This window comes from Cyprinus carpio, chromosome B3 (assembly GCF_018340385.1).
Source record: "Cyprinus carpio isolate SPL01 chromosome B3, ASM1834038v1, whole genome shotgun sequence".
In the NCBI taxonomy this organism is placed as follows: domain Eukaryota; kingdom Metazoa; phylum Chordata; class Actinopteri; order Cypriniformes; family Cyprinidae; genus Cyprinus; species Cyprinus carpio.
Genome location: NC_056599.1, coordinates 33,194,972 through 33,208,386, shown reverse-complemented (window position 1 = coordinate 33,208,386; position 13,415 = coordinate 33,194,972). Strand labels below are relative to the sequence as shown.

The 13,415-nt window shown below is 39.6% G+C and overlaps 1 protein-coding gene across 1 annotated transcript; it reads right to left on the bottom strand.

The window, feature by feature from the left end:
* Positions 1-803: 803 nt before the first annotated feature.
* LOC109047700 (voltage-dependent calcium channel gamma-1 subunit-like) lies at positions 804-11,210 on the bottom strand. The gene is made up of 4 exons (XM_019065375.2): positions 10,778-11,210; positions 4,455-4,529; positions 2,637-2,774; positions 804-2,293 (listed from the first exon to the last, which is right to left on the bottom strand). Exons 1-4 carry the CDS (start codon positions 11,016-11,018, stop codon positions 2,061-2,063), a joined length of 687 nt encoding a protein of 228 aa, XP_018920920.1. The 5' UTR covers positions 11,019-11,210; the 3' UTR covers positions 804-2,060.
* Between the last annotated feature and the right edge of the window lie 2,205 nt (positions 11,211-13,415).

Sequence of the window (13,415 nt, the reverse complement as noted above, 5' to 3'; positions counted from 1 at the left end):
TCAAAAAACTGTTTAGGTATCGTTTTGTCTACTGTATGTAATGCAGCCTCATACTGTAGTTTATATCCTTTCGAAAGTTAACGGCAGTTTAATAGCTGCTTATACGGTAAACATCACCATCAGCTTCCATCTCTCAAAAAGTCTTCGCAAAAGTGCTTGTCTAGAAAAGAACGCCTACTTTTCACCATTTAATCAATAGCCTAAACATTTATAACTATTCGATGTCTTAAAGGAATAGTTCGCCCAAAAATGAAAAATCTGTCATTAATTACTCACCCTCATGTCATTCCAAGTCCGTAAGACTTTCGTTCATCTTCAGAACACAAATTGAGGTATTTTTGATGAAATCCGTGAGCTTTCTGACCCTCCATAGTCTGCAATGAAACTACCATGTTCAATGCACAGAAAGGTGATAAGGACATTGTTAAAATAGCCCATGTGACGTCAGTGGTTCAACCGTAATGTTACGAAGATACAAGAATACTTTCTGGGTGCAAAGAAAACAAAAAAAATAACTCATGCGTCCTGGTACTCTCATTTATGTGCATCGAAGACTGACACAAGTTAAGTTGTTATTATTATTAAGTTATTATTAAGTTAAGTTACATAAAGTTATTTTAGTTTTCTTTGCACACAAAAAGTATTCCTGTAGCTTATTAACATTACGGTTGAACCACTGATGTCACATGGACTATTTTAAGGTCCTTACGAACTTTCTGGGCCTTGATCGTGGCAGTTGCCTTGCTGTCTATGCAGGGTCAGAGAGCGCTCGGATTTCATCAAAAATATCTTAATTTGTGTTCTGAAGATGAACAAAGGTCTTACGGGTTTGGAACACAAGAGGGTGAGTAATTAATGACAGAATTTTAAAATTTTGGGTGAACTATCTCTTAAAATATCTATTTATCAGGTGGCAGTGTATAATTTTAAAAAGTACAGTTTACTGTGTTTCTACAAGTCCAATATAGTGGAGTACAATACAGAATAATAAATCTGTATGAATAACAGATTAAAAATGTTTATGAAAATATGTATGAATGTTTTGTGGATTCCAGTCAATGACTATTAGTTTATCTAATATATTCATTGTATATACACATTTTAAATCATTTTCTTCTTGGAAAATGAGCCAAACATGCAATCAAATGAGAACGCGAATGTCCTTCCCTCGAAATGATGCCTCAAACCAGCAACAGGAAGAAGTAACTCAAGGTTTGGTGGTGTGTCTTAAACCAAAGGCCACTGGCTATTAAGAAAAAGGGCAAGAACTTCAATATGTCCTGTCCCAACTACATCAACACAGAAAATGTTTGTGGGGTTTTAACAGTCTGTCTCGAGGCGGATCTTTGAGATTCACTCGCTCAAAAGCAGTAAGTCCAAGTGTGATGCATGTGAAGAATATAACAGCTTAAATTACCTGGGAACTATAAACCTGTACTAATAAAGTTATTAGATTCCCCTCACTACTATTACAATATGAACTATATACACCTGTTAAAAAGGAAAACCGTTGAAAAAAATAATGTCACTACTTAAAATAAGTGCAATCTGTATTTGCCGAAACTGGTCATACTGCAAATATCCATTGCTTATACGTTTATGGTCACCCATCATCACATTCAATGGCACTGTTTCAGAAATAACAGACTGTAAGCTTTGCATATTATATACAAGTCCCTAAATATACATTCTAAGCTGTCGTCTATTGCATATAAGCATGAATGCATATAATAATGATTTCATATGCTGTAAAACATACAAAGTTAATGTTAGATATTTCATATAGACCTTAATGGGATAGTTTAATGTAATCATTTACTTTAAACCTGTATGACTGACTGACTTCTGCCGAAACACAATTTCAAAGAATCTATACAAATAGAAAAAAAAGTTTAGGATAATCTATCCCTTTAAATAATTTGACGTCTCTGTCAATGCTTAGTTAAAAATATCAATGCATCACTATCATCATCTACAAATGCAATGCATCATTATCATTCGCTCTGCTAGTGTGACTCTTGTCAGTTGCGTTGCGCTCTTACTCGGTGGTCGACGCTACACTAGTCTATGGGCTCTGGTTCGGCATCCATGCAGGTCTCCCAGGGGTTTCTGGGCATGTGTGGCATGGAGATGATGAGAAGGCTGATGCCGCTGAGGAAGAGGAGGGTGAACGAGGCGCAGGCGCAAGCGAAGGACCATGAATAGTAGTACTCGATCCATATGGTCTCGTCGCTGTCAATCATGCGTTTGACCGACTGCCTCATGATCTCCACTGAGATGACGATGCACAGACCTGTGAGGGTGAGGAAGGTCACAGAGGTTAAATGGTGAATAAAGATGGTGGTTTTGTGGTTGGTGTCTGGGGTTTCTAGACTATTGATTCATCGGCGTTAAATTACACCATCCTGCAAGTCCTTGAGTACGTATAAACGCTCACAGCTGCTTTCAGCCTGCAGGACACTTGACCAGTTGCTACTGCATGAATGTAGCAAGTTGTAATCCTGATAGTGTCTTAAAATCACCCTTGTTAAAAAGCAGTGTGCTTAATTGTCTTGAATGTGAGAAGCATTGTACCAGTTCAATTGCACAAAATACAAAATTTTAAGAAGATATATTCAGTTTAACATAGCGCTTACCTGCAAAAGCAAAGAACATGCCAGCTGGTCTCAGCAGGTAGTCTCTGCCCTTCCCAAAAGCCCCCAGGAGGCAGAGACTGCCCAGGGTCATGAAGGCCAAACTGAAGATGGCAATGGCAGCAGCTGAGATGTTGTACTCTGATGGAAGAAAATCACAAAGAGCGAATCAAAGCAAGACCAGGTCTTCCTGAGATCTTATCGCAACATTATTATTAAATTGTTCTTTTAAAACATGTCTTCAATTATGCATACAGCTGTCACAGATAATCCTGCTTATATTACAACATCTAAACCTAATTCAGTATTTAATATAATCATATATGTAGTAAATTTGTGCTATGCTCTGTGCAATGCAGGCTAACCTGGTAGCATGCTAAAGGGAACAAAAAGAAAGCATGTTGAATTTGACGATTTGTAGTTTTGTGTGTATTCTGATGTGAGTTTATTTCTTTCAAGGTTAGTAAGGTTGGATTCCTAATGAGGCCCCAATGAGAATCCAAGCTAACTAAACTATGTTTTTGATAGGTTTACGTGTATTTGTCCAATTTCATTCGTTGTTATCAATGTTTTTTTTTCAGCTGCTGCTTCACCAAAAGAGCTTGCATTCACTAAACAACTCTGCAGGCACCTTGTATTCACAAGCAGATAATTCAAGAATGATTCATCTGCTTTGCTAATTCAGATGATCTGCCTAATCAGTCTGACCTCTAGACTAATGTTGCAGTTAATGTGTCATTAATTAGTAATACAGACAGATCAATGAGTATTGGCATTTTAGGATGTGGCTCAGGAAATGCGTGGCGATGAAGCATTTGTGCTTCGCTTCACGTCTCACTGCATTCAGCACTTTATCAAACTCAGATAAGGCTTTATTCCACTTTAACGCAATGACCGAGCTAGAGCGTGAAATAGCTAAGATGCGCTCTGCTCAAGTATCCAGAAAATGTAATGCCAATGGCCGTATTTGGTTGCCAGATTGCACTGCCTGAGATCGGTGGACATTATGTCTAAAGAAGAGTGAGGTATTTACATAGCATAACTTTTAAAAAATAATAACAGATATGTTGTATCATTATATCTTGGGAGCAATACTTGCATATGCAAAGCTCATTGCCACAACATAGTGTGTTGTTATGTATTAATAAGTTATTCAGTGGGTCACTCCTTCATACCAAGTTAACAGGATTGGTTTAACATTTATCGGGCAAAAATTTAAAGTAAAATTGCTTGTAATCTGGATAACGTAACAGGATACCATAAAATAGTTATTTGTAATTACATTTTAAAATACTTGTAATCCTACTACAGTTACTTTTTATTGATTTTTGATACTTGGTCTTTGTTTTTTCGTTTTGGTTAATGGTCACGTGACGCAGGCAATTATTAGCTTTTCTTTAAGTTCACAAACCCCCTGCAGTTCCTTCACAAACCCCAGTTTGGGAAACCTTGATGTAATTTAATGCACTTCATGTTGTTAATTACAATGAACGGAATATAATTTTTTTCTCTTTGCATTTTTAAAACAATATGGTGCAAGATTATCTAACAATTCAGTTAAGTTAAACAAGTTAGGTCAAAAGTAATCAAAAAGTAGTCATTTTACATTACCTAAAATATGTAATCTAATGGATTACGTTACTAACTTCAATTTTTGTCATGTAATTTGTATTCAGTAATGGACTACAGTTTGCAAGCAGTCCATCCAGCACTGAGAATGGCTTACACAGCTAATTTAATTTGATTTCCTCCATCTCTGCTTGGTTTTAAGTGGAAAGCTTTGCACTATCCACACATGATTTCAAAGGGGGAAAACCTTACCTTTCTGAGTCTTTACTTCAAAAACTTCAGCCTCTTCCCCTGATGTGAAGTGTTTGAAGTAGGAGCAGTTCTTGACTGCAAAACAAGATGAAAACAGTGATTGTAGCTGAGGGTTGCAGGTGCTGCCGTAGCCTGTCGTTACGATGCAGCCAAACTACCAATGAGCCCACTTGACATTTTCTCCAAAGACCATTGCCGGGTGCTCGAAAACAAGCCAGGCATTCGTGTGTGTCCATCGAATGGATCATGAATTCTGAATTATTTGTGGAGAGCATGTGATTATGTTATGCAAGCTTTCTTGCTGGAAGTGTGCACAATTTGTATGTGCTTTTTGGACAGGAAGGCAAATCAGCTGATGAAATGTAACAAGCTCTGTTTCTTACCATTATTTTGCCTTAACAAAACAACACTTTGTATTGCACATGCCTAATATTCCCTCCCCCCACCCACCTGGGCTAATTAACAGAAATGAGCTTCTCGCCCATGTGTCCATCAGGTTACATGTCCACAAAATCGTGAAATGAGTCCTCGCTCTCGTATCTCCCAGGGCAATGGGAAAAGTCAGCTTATATAAGAGTTCATAGGGTAGGAACCTTTTCTTTAGATTAAAAACCTCATCTCCAGATAAAGCAACCTCAGCATCCCCTGTGCCAGGAGAAAGACTGAGCTGTTTGTTACGCTGGACCAAGAATCTCCAGCACAAGCGGGGGGTTGAGGGTGGCCTATGTATAGGTTACCTAGCAACAGGCTGGTCTTAGCTTTATTAGTAAAGGCAGACTGACAGCAGCGAGGGGTTGGGATGCATCGTGCCGTGCTGCTTTAGACCGTGATTTACTCAGCTTATTTGACTATTCCCATCACAGGCCCTTAATGCAAGCTGTTGTGGATGAGTTCATCTCACGATTGGCCTCTGAGAGCCTTTGGCCGTTATGTTTGGTGCCATGTGTGGGCTAATACACGTGATGGGTCATGGTCAGTTGTCTAGCCCTGCGTTAGCATTTCAATACCCTCAACCCACGATGTGAGACTTGATTTAATTGTGTTTCGAGCCCTTTGCGGCAACAGAGAGTTGTGGAGTGTATATTGTGGCGATTCATTGATATCCTTCAATGTTTTCCCAGTCTTTTCATGTCCTCTTCACCTGTCTTGCTCCGGTAGGCCTGTCAGCGTCCTTCGTCCATCTGACAGACATACAAAGACAGAGCGATCACGAATAATTCCAAGATAAAAGGGCTGCTCTTGACAAATCTGTCATTTTGTATCGAGTGTGAGACCTGAGCCATGCGCCTTGCTCTGCATGTATGCAGATCTGTTTATCAGCATTATTGTACCTAAAGCTCAAAAAGAGCAGCGTGAGTCTTTTCAATTCAGCGGCACCGCCGCGCAAAACGAGGAGCCGAAAATAGCGATTTGGGGCGTATCATTGACCTCACGGTTTTGTTAATGGAAGCACTTATTTCAGGGAGGAGGTCGATAGCTGGGTTGCAGTTGCTGTCATATTAGTTTTTTACATCTTGATTAAAGCTCCCTCCCTTTCGTGGCCCAAACAAACAGACCACTGGGCCTGGCAGGTTTTCGAGCACTGTGAGGCAGCTGTGCTGTTTTTATTTTAGTAAATATGGAGCAGTGTCTCAAGAAAACAGAGGTGTCCACTTGTAGAGTGACCATTAGATTCTGGGTCAATGTGAGAGGAGGAGGACACATTTAAAGCAGCTAACCCGCTAAGGGTGCACATATCTGGGTCACACAAGGGAAGTGGCTTCCTCCGGGGCCTCTGTGCCTTTGCAGAAGTTTGGCTTACAAACTGAGATAAAGCCCCTGCAACACAAAGGTACTAAAGGAATAGTTAATCCAAAAATAACAACTCTGTCATTAGCCTCATCATTACCCTCATGTTGTTCAAAACAAATTATTTCTTTCTATGGTGGAGCACAAAAAAGAACACATGCAGTGGCTAGGGACCATCAAGTTGCACAAATGACAAAAGAGCACCACTGAAGTACTGTAAGGGGCCGTTCACACAGAACGAGTCTTTGCGTCTAAAAAACGGTTTCGCAAAATGCAGCGCTGAATGCCTCTTCTATCATGTTGCTGTCAAATAAAACAGTTTCCATACCAACTTGCTCCTGTAAACAAAAGCTTGCAACGCTTGCCCCGCCCCTGGAGTCTTCTGAATTATTAAGCCGCTTTGATTTTCTACACAGTATGATGTCATACTACTCAAGCCCCACCCACGACCGCTGACGGTCTTGTATTAGCATATTACTGAGGAAGCAGTGGATTAGTTTTGTTTTTGATTGTAATGTACCACCAAATACACACACACACACACACACACACACAAAAAAACGCAACAGAGGGGTGGGGTGAACAGTAGCTCATTATTACTTAAAACAACATGCTTTAAGTAATAATTACTTAAAGCAACATGCACCGAAATCACAGCTGACAAGGTAAAAAGAGTGTTGTTTTAAAGAAGCTGCAAAAGAGGCGAGAACAACAGTCATACGCATCCGTCTAACTTGCTTACCTAGAAAAACAATGGAAAAGTACCGCATTGGAATGTAAAGACATGTTCTGTGTGAATTGCCCCTAATGGTAGTCCATATGACTTGTGTGCTGTAAGTCTTTTGAAGCCATATGATAACTTTCTGAGACGAAAAAACTGAAGTTTAAGCTATTCATTGAAAATCTCGGCACAGTGCTTCTTGTAACAATAAAAAGAGACAATACCATCTGCTATCCTGCCATGACACATCTTGATGCATCTTACATTCTTCAAAATATCTTCTTTTCTCTTCCACAGAAGAAAGAAAGTCGGTGAGTAAACAATGCCAGAATTTTCATTTTTGGCGTGAACTACCCCTTTAACTATTGCTTTAAACAATTATATCCCACAATACTGTATCAGAATCCACTGAGTGGTTCCATTTTCAAGTTGTTTCAAGCCACTTAAAATGGCTATTTTAACATAATTAACTCCACTGGGAAGATCGAGAGACATTTTAACAGACCTGAGTGTTGAATGAGTGTGAAATGCTAGATTCCCTCGAAGAACTTGATAAGTCTCGCCAACACTCATAGCTCTTCTTTTCCCTCTTTGAGAAGCAGGTCTGGGAGTGAAGCCAAGAATCATTGAGCGAGCAGGAATATAACTGCTTAAATGCTAATGTTTTGTCTTATTTGCTTCTTCTGTGCAATTCAAGAGGCTATCCAAATCTAACCACTCCCCTGCAGGCAGTTGTGTTTGCAGTACTAGTGTAAACTGGGCCACACCTTGTCTCAAAGGACGTCGTTTTAAATGGTTGTGCTCTGCAAGGTGTCCGTGGAGCCTCAGGGTTAGGTGCTTTCCAACCCTTGCCAGCACAAATTCTCCCACCGGAGCAGGAATATCAGTAGGTGTCTTCCAAGACTGCAATCCTCCACCTGATTGAACTGCTTATCTCCTAATGGTCTAAACTGAGAGCTGCGGGGTTGGGTTAGAGAAAACTCATGCTGCACATCAGTAAACAGCGCTGGTACTGCGCACTGTCATAAAGGAAATGTTTGACAAAGCACAGATTTTGTTCGTTTTTATTGATGTTTACTTTGACTAATAATCTTACCTCTGAATTTATATCTTAGATCTGAGGCTAGTCTGTGTTACTGATAATCTAAATTTGGACTATCAGCATAAAGTCTAGTACATACTAAAGCTTATTCCAGTCAAGAACCACTCACTTTTGGCCCACCACTGTTTTTACATGTTGCTTAAGGGTGGCTAAATTTCAAATATCCCTGAGAGCAGTAAAAAAAAAAAAACAGCATTATGCTGATTGGGTATCTTTTGAAGCATGGTAGCTGGTTTGAGCTGGTTTAAGCTGGTCATGTGCTGGTCCTAAGCAACTAGCTCCTGCTCAGGATCAGCTTTTGTCCAGCTCAGGACCAACTAAGGATTGGCTCAAACCAGCTGCCATGCTTCAAAACATACCTAACCAGCATATGCTGTTTTTTCAACAGGGAGAAAAGTGCAATGCACACGTACTTAAAGGGGTCGTCGGATGCTGCATGCACTTTTACAAGTCGTTTGAACTGAAATGTGTGTTAGCAGTGTGTGTACACAGCCACCCTATAGTGATAAAAATTCACCCAGAGGTTTTTTTTTTAATCTACTAAAATCTTTACCCCTTTCTCAAATCGAGCCAATCTCAGATGCCTGTCTTTGTGACGTCACTCAGACAGACCCCTCCCATGATAGTTTGATTGACAGTAGCGTTTCAGCACAGACTGGACTGGGGTCTTAACTTAGACCCACCCTGAGTGAGCGGTCATCAGTCCGCCATTGTTTCACCGCCGGAGCAGATGTTGACAAGAATGTCTCCTAAGCATTTGAGGTGTTCTGTTGTTGGATGTAATTATGAACGTAGCAGTCATCATTTACTCCTGACATCTGAGCAGCTGAAGACGCAGTGGATTACATTTGTTTCTAAAGGGAATGCACCCCGATCTACCTAAATGCGCCTATGTTCGCACGAATCATTCGTGATCTAGCTTCACCAACAGAAAAAGTTAATATACGTTTTTTTTTTATGAATTTTTGCAAATCGCTTTTCCTAATAATGTGCTAATTAGCAAGTTTCACGATGAATGTGGCTAAAGTAAACAGTCTCTCAAAGAGCGGCTTGGAAGAGGGGGCGGGGCCAGCAGAGCTCATTAACATTTAAAGGAAAATGCTACAAAACGGTTTGCTCTGCAAAGAGCTGTTTTTGACAGGGTAAAAAATATGGTTTTTATACTACCATTGTGAAATTTTAACCAAATTATGTTACACACTTTTCATTAAGACCCTAAAGAATCATATCAACTTGTAGAAAATGGGCATCCAATGACCCTTTTAAGGATAACTCATGTACTTGCAACAAGGTCTTAAAACTCTTAACTTTTCAAAGACCACGGCTCAAAGCAACTACTTAAGCAAGCAAACCCTTGACTCCTTCTCTTCAGAAGTTTTCATTGTAGCAGCCATGTTTCCTGGTGGAATTGCAAAAACCTGTGCACCATTTTGGAAAATTTTGATTTCCGGAAATTGCATAGAGCCAATGAGATTGGAGTTTGCTGCTTTAGGAAAGCTATTGGCATTTTCTGTAAATACGCTTCAGATGAATGGTTTTCAGTCCATAAATGGTCCAATGGCATCTCAGGCTGAGGCTACATACCAAGGCTGAGGATGATGAGAACTTTGTTGGAGAATTAGAGTTAAACCCAATTGGAACTGTAGGCTGTTTTGATGTTGACTTCAACATCAACATCCATAGTTGATGTTAAATCTTGGGGCCTTGCTTAAGTAGGACATTCACAGGAATACATTGACAGATCGCTTTGTTTATCCCCACAGTTCTCCCTAAGGTGTGACAAGAGGATGCTGGTCTTACTAAGTCCTGGATTAGACAGGTGACAGCCTGGATCCAATTACGTTTTTACTCTAGTTGTTTTTGTGTGGTTTCTGAGCCCTCTGTTTCATTCATCCACTAAATACTATGATCTTTTTGTGTGACATTTGATCTATAACCTGCCATCTGCCTTAAATGTTGACTTAAATACATCTGCAGAATGCAGTTGATGGTTAATCGTCAGGAACAGAAGGTAGATATTCAGATATCAAGGCAGATATTCAGTTCTCTGTCAGTAAATGCATACAGTCTTTACTGTCATACCAGTGAATTGCGTTTACTTTTTCATACTCTTTTCTTCTTCTTCTCAGTCTGTTTGACCTCATGAGCTTGGGTGTAGGAATGAAATGAGGCTGATCCATCCCTAGAGCAGCGTAAAGAACAGTCGAGTTATTTCCTGTGTCCCACAGGTAGATTCAGCTCATTTGCCTTTCCATTATTTCAAATCCACAGATCTGCTCGTAAATCATCTTAACCTGTCTATTACAGCCTTAAAAAAGCCAATGACATCAGAAACAGCAAATCAACACCCGTTCAATTCATTAGCACTCTGGTCAGTGACCTCACTGAGCTATTTAAAAACGACGCAATGAAAATAAACCCTTAATGCAATTTGAGGAACAGACTCCCCCATTAATTGTGAATTAATGTTGAAAGGAGAAACTCCAGTGCACTTAGAGAAGAAAACGTTTCACCTTGAACTTTCTTGCACTGTGTATGAAGTATGCCTGACTTGGCTTCTTCTGCTCCCCAATTTCCAGTTACAAAACTTAAGATGAATGAGGTGCTCTTCCAAAACTTCACACAGAAGACAGATCCTTGCCTCTGGGCTATATCGAATGACACGGCTGGACATGTGCTCATGAGAAATAACTTGGATGTGAACTTTCTTACCTCCTGGCAGGCTGATAGGGCCACAGCCTTTACCCTGAGGGTCTTCCTCCACAATGAAGATACTCTTTTTACACAGCCTCCAGAGTCCGAAGTGGGCCGCTTCGCAGGTGGTGTTGAGCCGCTCCACCCTTGGACTCAGCACCGCCCAGTGGTCTGTCACCACCGCCGCCAACATGGACGAGATGCCCACCAGGATAACCAAGAAGGTGATCTTCACCTTGGTCTTCTTGTCCTCCAGCATGGTGGCCTCTGAAGATAAGTTTGAAAGTGTCTCTATCCTTGAACTGACACCTTGGTTTAGTTTACTTCTCAGGCACTCAGGGAAATGTAAAAGTCACACAGCAACCCGCTATCTCTTCACTCCAGCTCGCTGTCCACAAATCTCTGCTTCTGCTTGGAAAAAGAGGCCAGAGAATAGTGCTCTAGTTTTCTCTCTCTCTCTCCCTCCCTGTAAGACAGTCATTTGGTATGGTGGGCTGTGCCTTTAGACATGATGTAGGCTGGGAAAGTTTAACTAATATTGTAAAATCTGCAACTTGTGTAGAGGAAATACAGAAATTAACAACACAGGTTTGACAAGCTAGAGGGCTCATGTGGAGTTTGTGTACTGGCTAATGTCTTAGACCATTAGGACATGTGAATAAACAACCAGATGATGCCATGTTTCTTTTTGAGTTTCCCTGTCTGTCAGAAATAAAATTATTTAATAATATCCTATTTGAGATTTGGTGATGGACTGGTCATCCGTCCAGGGTGTTTCTATACTTTCAGCCTGAGACACTGGAATACGCTCTAGAAACCCTGTTTTGAGATTTTAATGGATGGATGGAATTATCTCATTTTTTCCATTGAGTTTTATTCACAATGTAAATAATTTAACTAATACATCAATGTCAACTTGTGATGTGGCTTGGCTTACCAATAAATCATCTTTGTTTTGAGCAGTACTAACATTATTTATTAAAAATGTTCTAAAACCAAAGTCAGTTTGTGTCGCTATGGATTTCAGTTGAAAATAAAATAGTGTTTTATTGTCATCTAACTATTGCTGAAGAGTAGCCTCAAGCTCTCAGCTGATTGATCTATGAACATCCGAGATGTCACTGGGCAAGACTTTTAAAATTTTACTTTTAATTTCATTTTCATCTTGCATGATTTGATGTTGAAGGCTTGTTGTGTTCATTATCCTCGTGCCTTGCTTTTCCAAAGCAGTTTAATTATTTCCTGTGCTACTGTTACTCGCTGTATCCGAGAGGCTCATGGGAAATTTCTCTTTTATTAGTAGATTATCTACTTCCCACCATCAGTGAGTGCGAGAGGCTGTATCTATACCTGGGTATCAAAATGGATTTGAGTTTCAGGAGGAGATTAAGACTCCGGACTCTCATTGTTAGCTTTTATAAAAATAAATAAATAAATAAACATTTAAAGTTGCTTAATTTGCTATTTAATATAAAGAGTTATTAGTAGCACTTCCAATGGCAAGCATCACTATTACTATTGCTAATACTTAGGGTTAGTGATATGAACAAACTAAATTTGGTAACTCTTCCAATTTATATCAATTTATGTTGAAGCAGGGACTATCTTGAGAATATCATAGAGGCCTAGGGTGGGCTGTTTCTGTAAGAAATAACATAGCAACCATCCAACCAATCAGAACAGCTCAGCAACCACCTCTTTAACCTCGTCAACCAAAATTAACCATGGTTTTACTACAGGTGAAACCCCAAAAAACACAGTTATTGTAGTTAAACCATGGTAACCACTTTGTTACACCAACCATAGTTCAACCATATTATAGTAAAACTGTGGTTATACAAATTGTAAACAACCCTCAAAAAAAACAACAACAAAAAAAAACCTTGGTTACTACTCTTTTACTCTAATAAAACCATGGTTTTCATAATTTTTCAAAAACATAAGTTTTGAGCTTTGCACAGTCAAGCACAATTTACATTTTCTCCAGAAAAAGTGTTGTTTACAAATAGTAAATATGTTAAGTGAGTTAAATTATATTAATCATATACAGTATATTTACAATATATTAAGCAGTCATTTGAAATGTTAATAGTGAAGTATAAAGATGAACAGGGTTTTTTAATTCAGGATCAGCAGTTACATTAATATACTGTAAACATTGTTGCTACTGTATAATAATTTATCTCAAATGAGGTTTGATATCAGAATAGTCAACAGAAAGCCAATTCTTCTATTCTTCTTCTATCAATTAATAAAAACTTTAGGTAGACAGATAGAGATATTAGGTAATATTAAAGTAATATTAAAAAGATAAAAAATTGAACAAATTAAGTACAACACAGATTTATGTTCACTCTCTTGATGCCAAGCACACACACATTTATGGGGACAGTCCAGAGGCGTAATAGTTTTTATATGTCACGATTGTACTACACTCATGCGACGAAGGAGGGAGGAGACTGGAGAGACTTGGAGCAGGAGGAGCCCAGCTGGACCCAGGGCACAGCCATAATGTCAACCCACGTTGGAGCTGATGAGCCAGGGCGACGGGGAGGATTCAGAGGTCCTAGGTGGAGCCAATGGCGCCAGTGACCAAGTGAAGCCATTGACCAAGTAGGTCCTAGGTGGAGCCAATGGTGCCAGTGACCAAGTGAAG

What these genes read in the sequence shown, in the direction of transcription:
- LOC109047700 (XM_019065375.2), bottom strand. Translation starts at nt 11,018, where the DNA reads ATGCTGGAGGACAAGAAGACCAAGGTGAAGATCACCTTCTTGGTTATC. An exon ending in TGAAGTAAAGACTCAGAAAG is followed by an intron (nt 2,775 to 4,454) that starts GTAAGGTTTTCC and finishes TTCTTCCATCAG; the next exon opens with AGTACAACATCTCAGCTGCT. An exon ending in CATGTTCTTTGCTTTTGCAG is followed by an intron (nt 2,294 to 2,636) that starts GTAAGCGCTATG and finishes TCACCCTCACAG; the next exon opens with GTCTGTGCATCGTCATCTCA.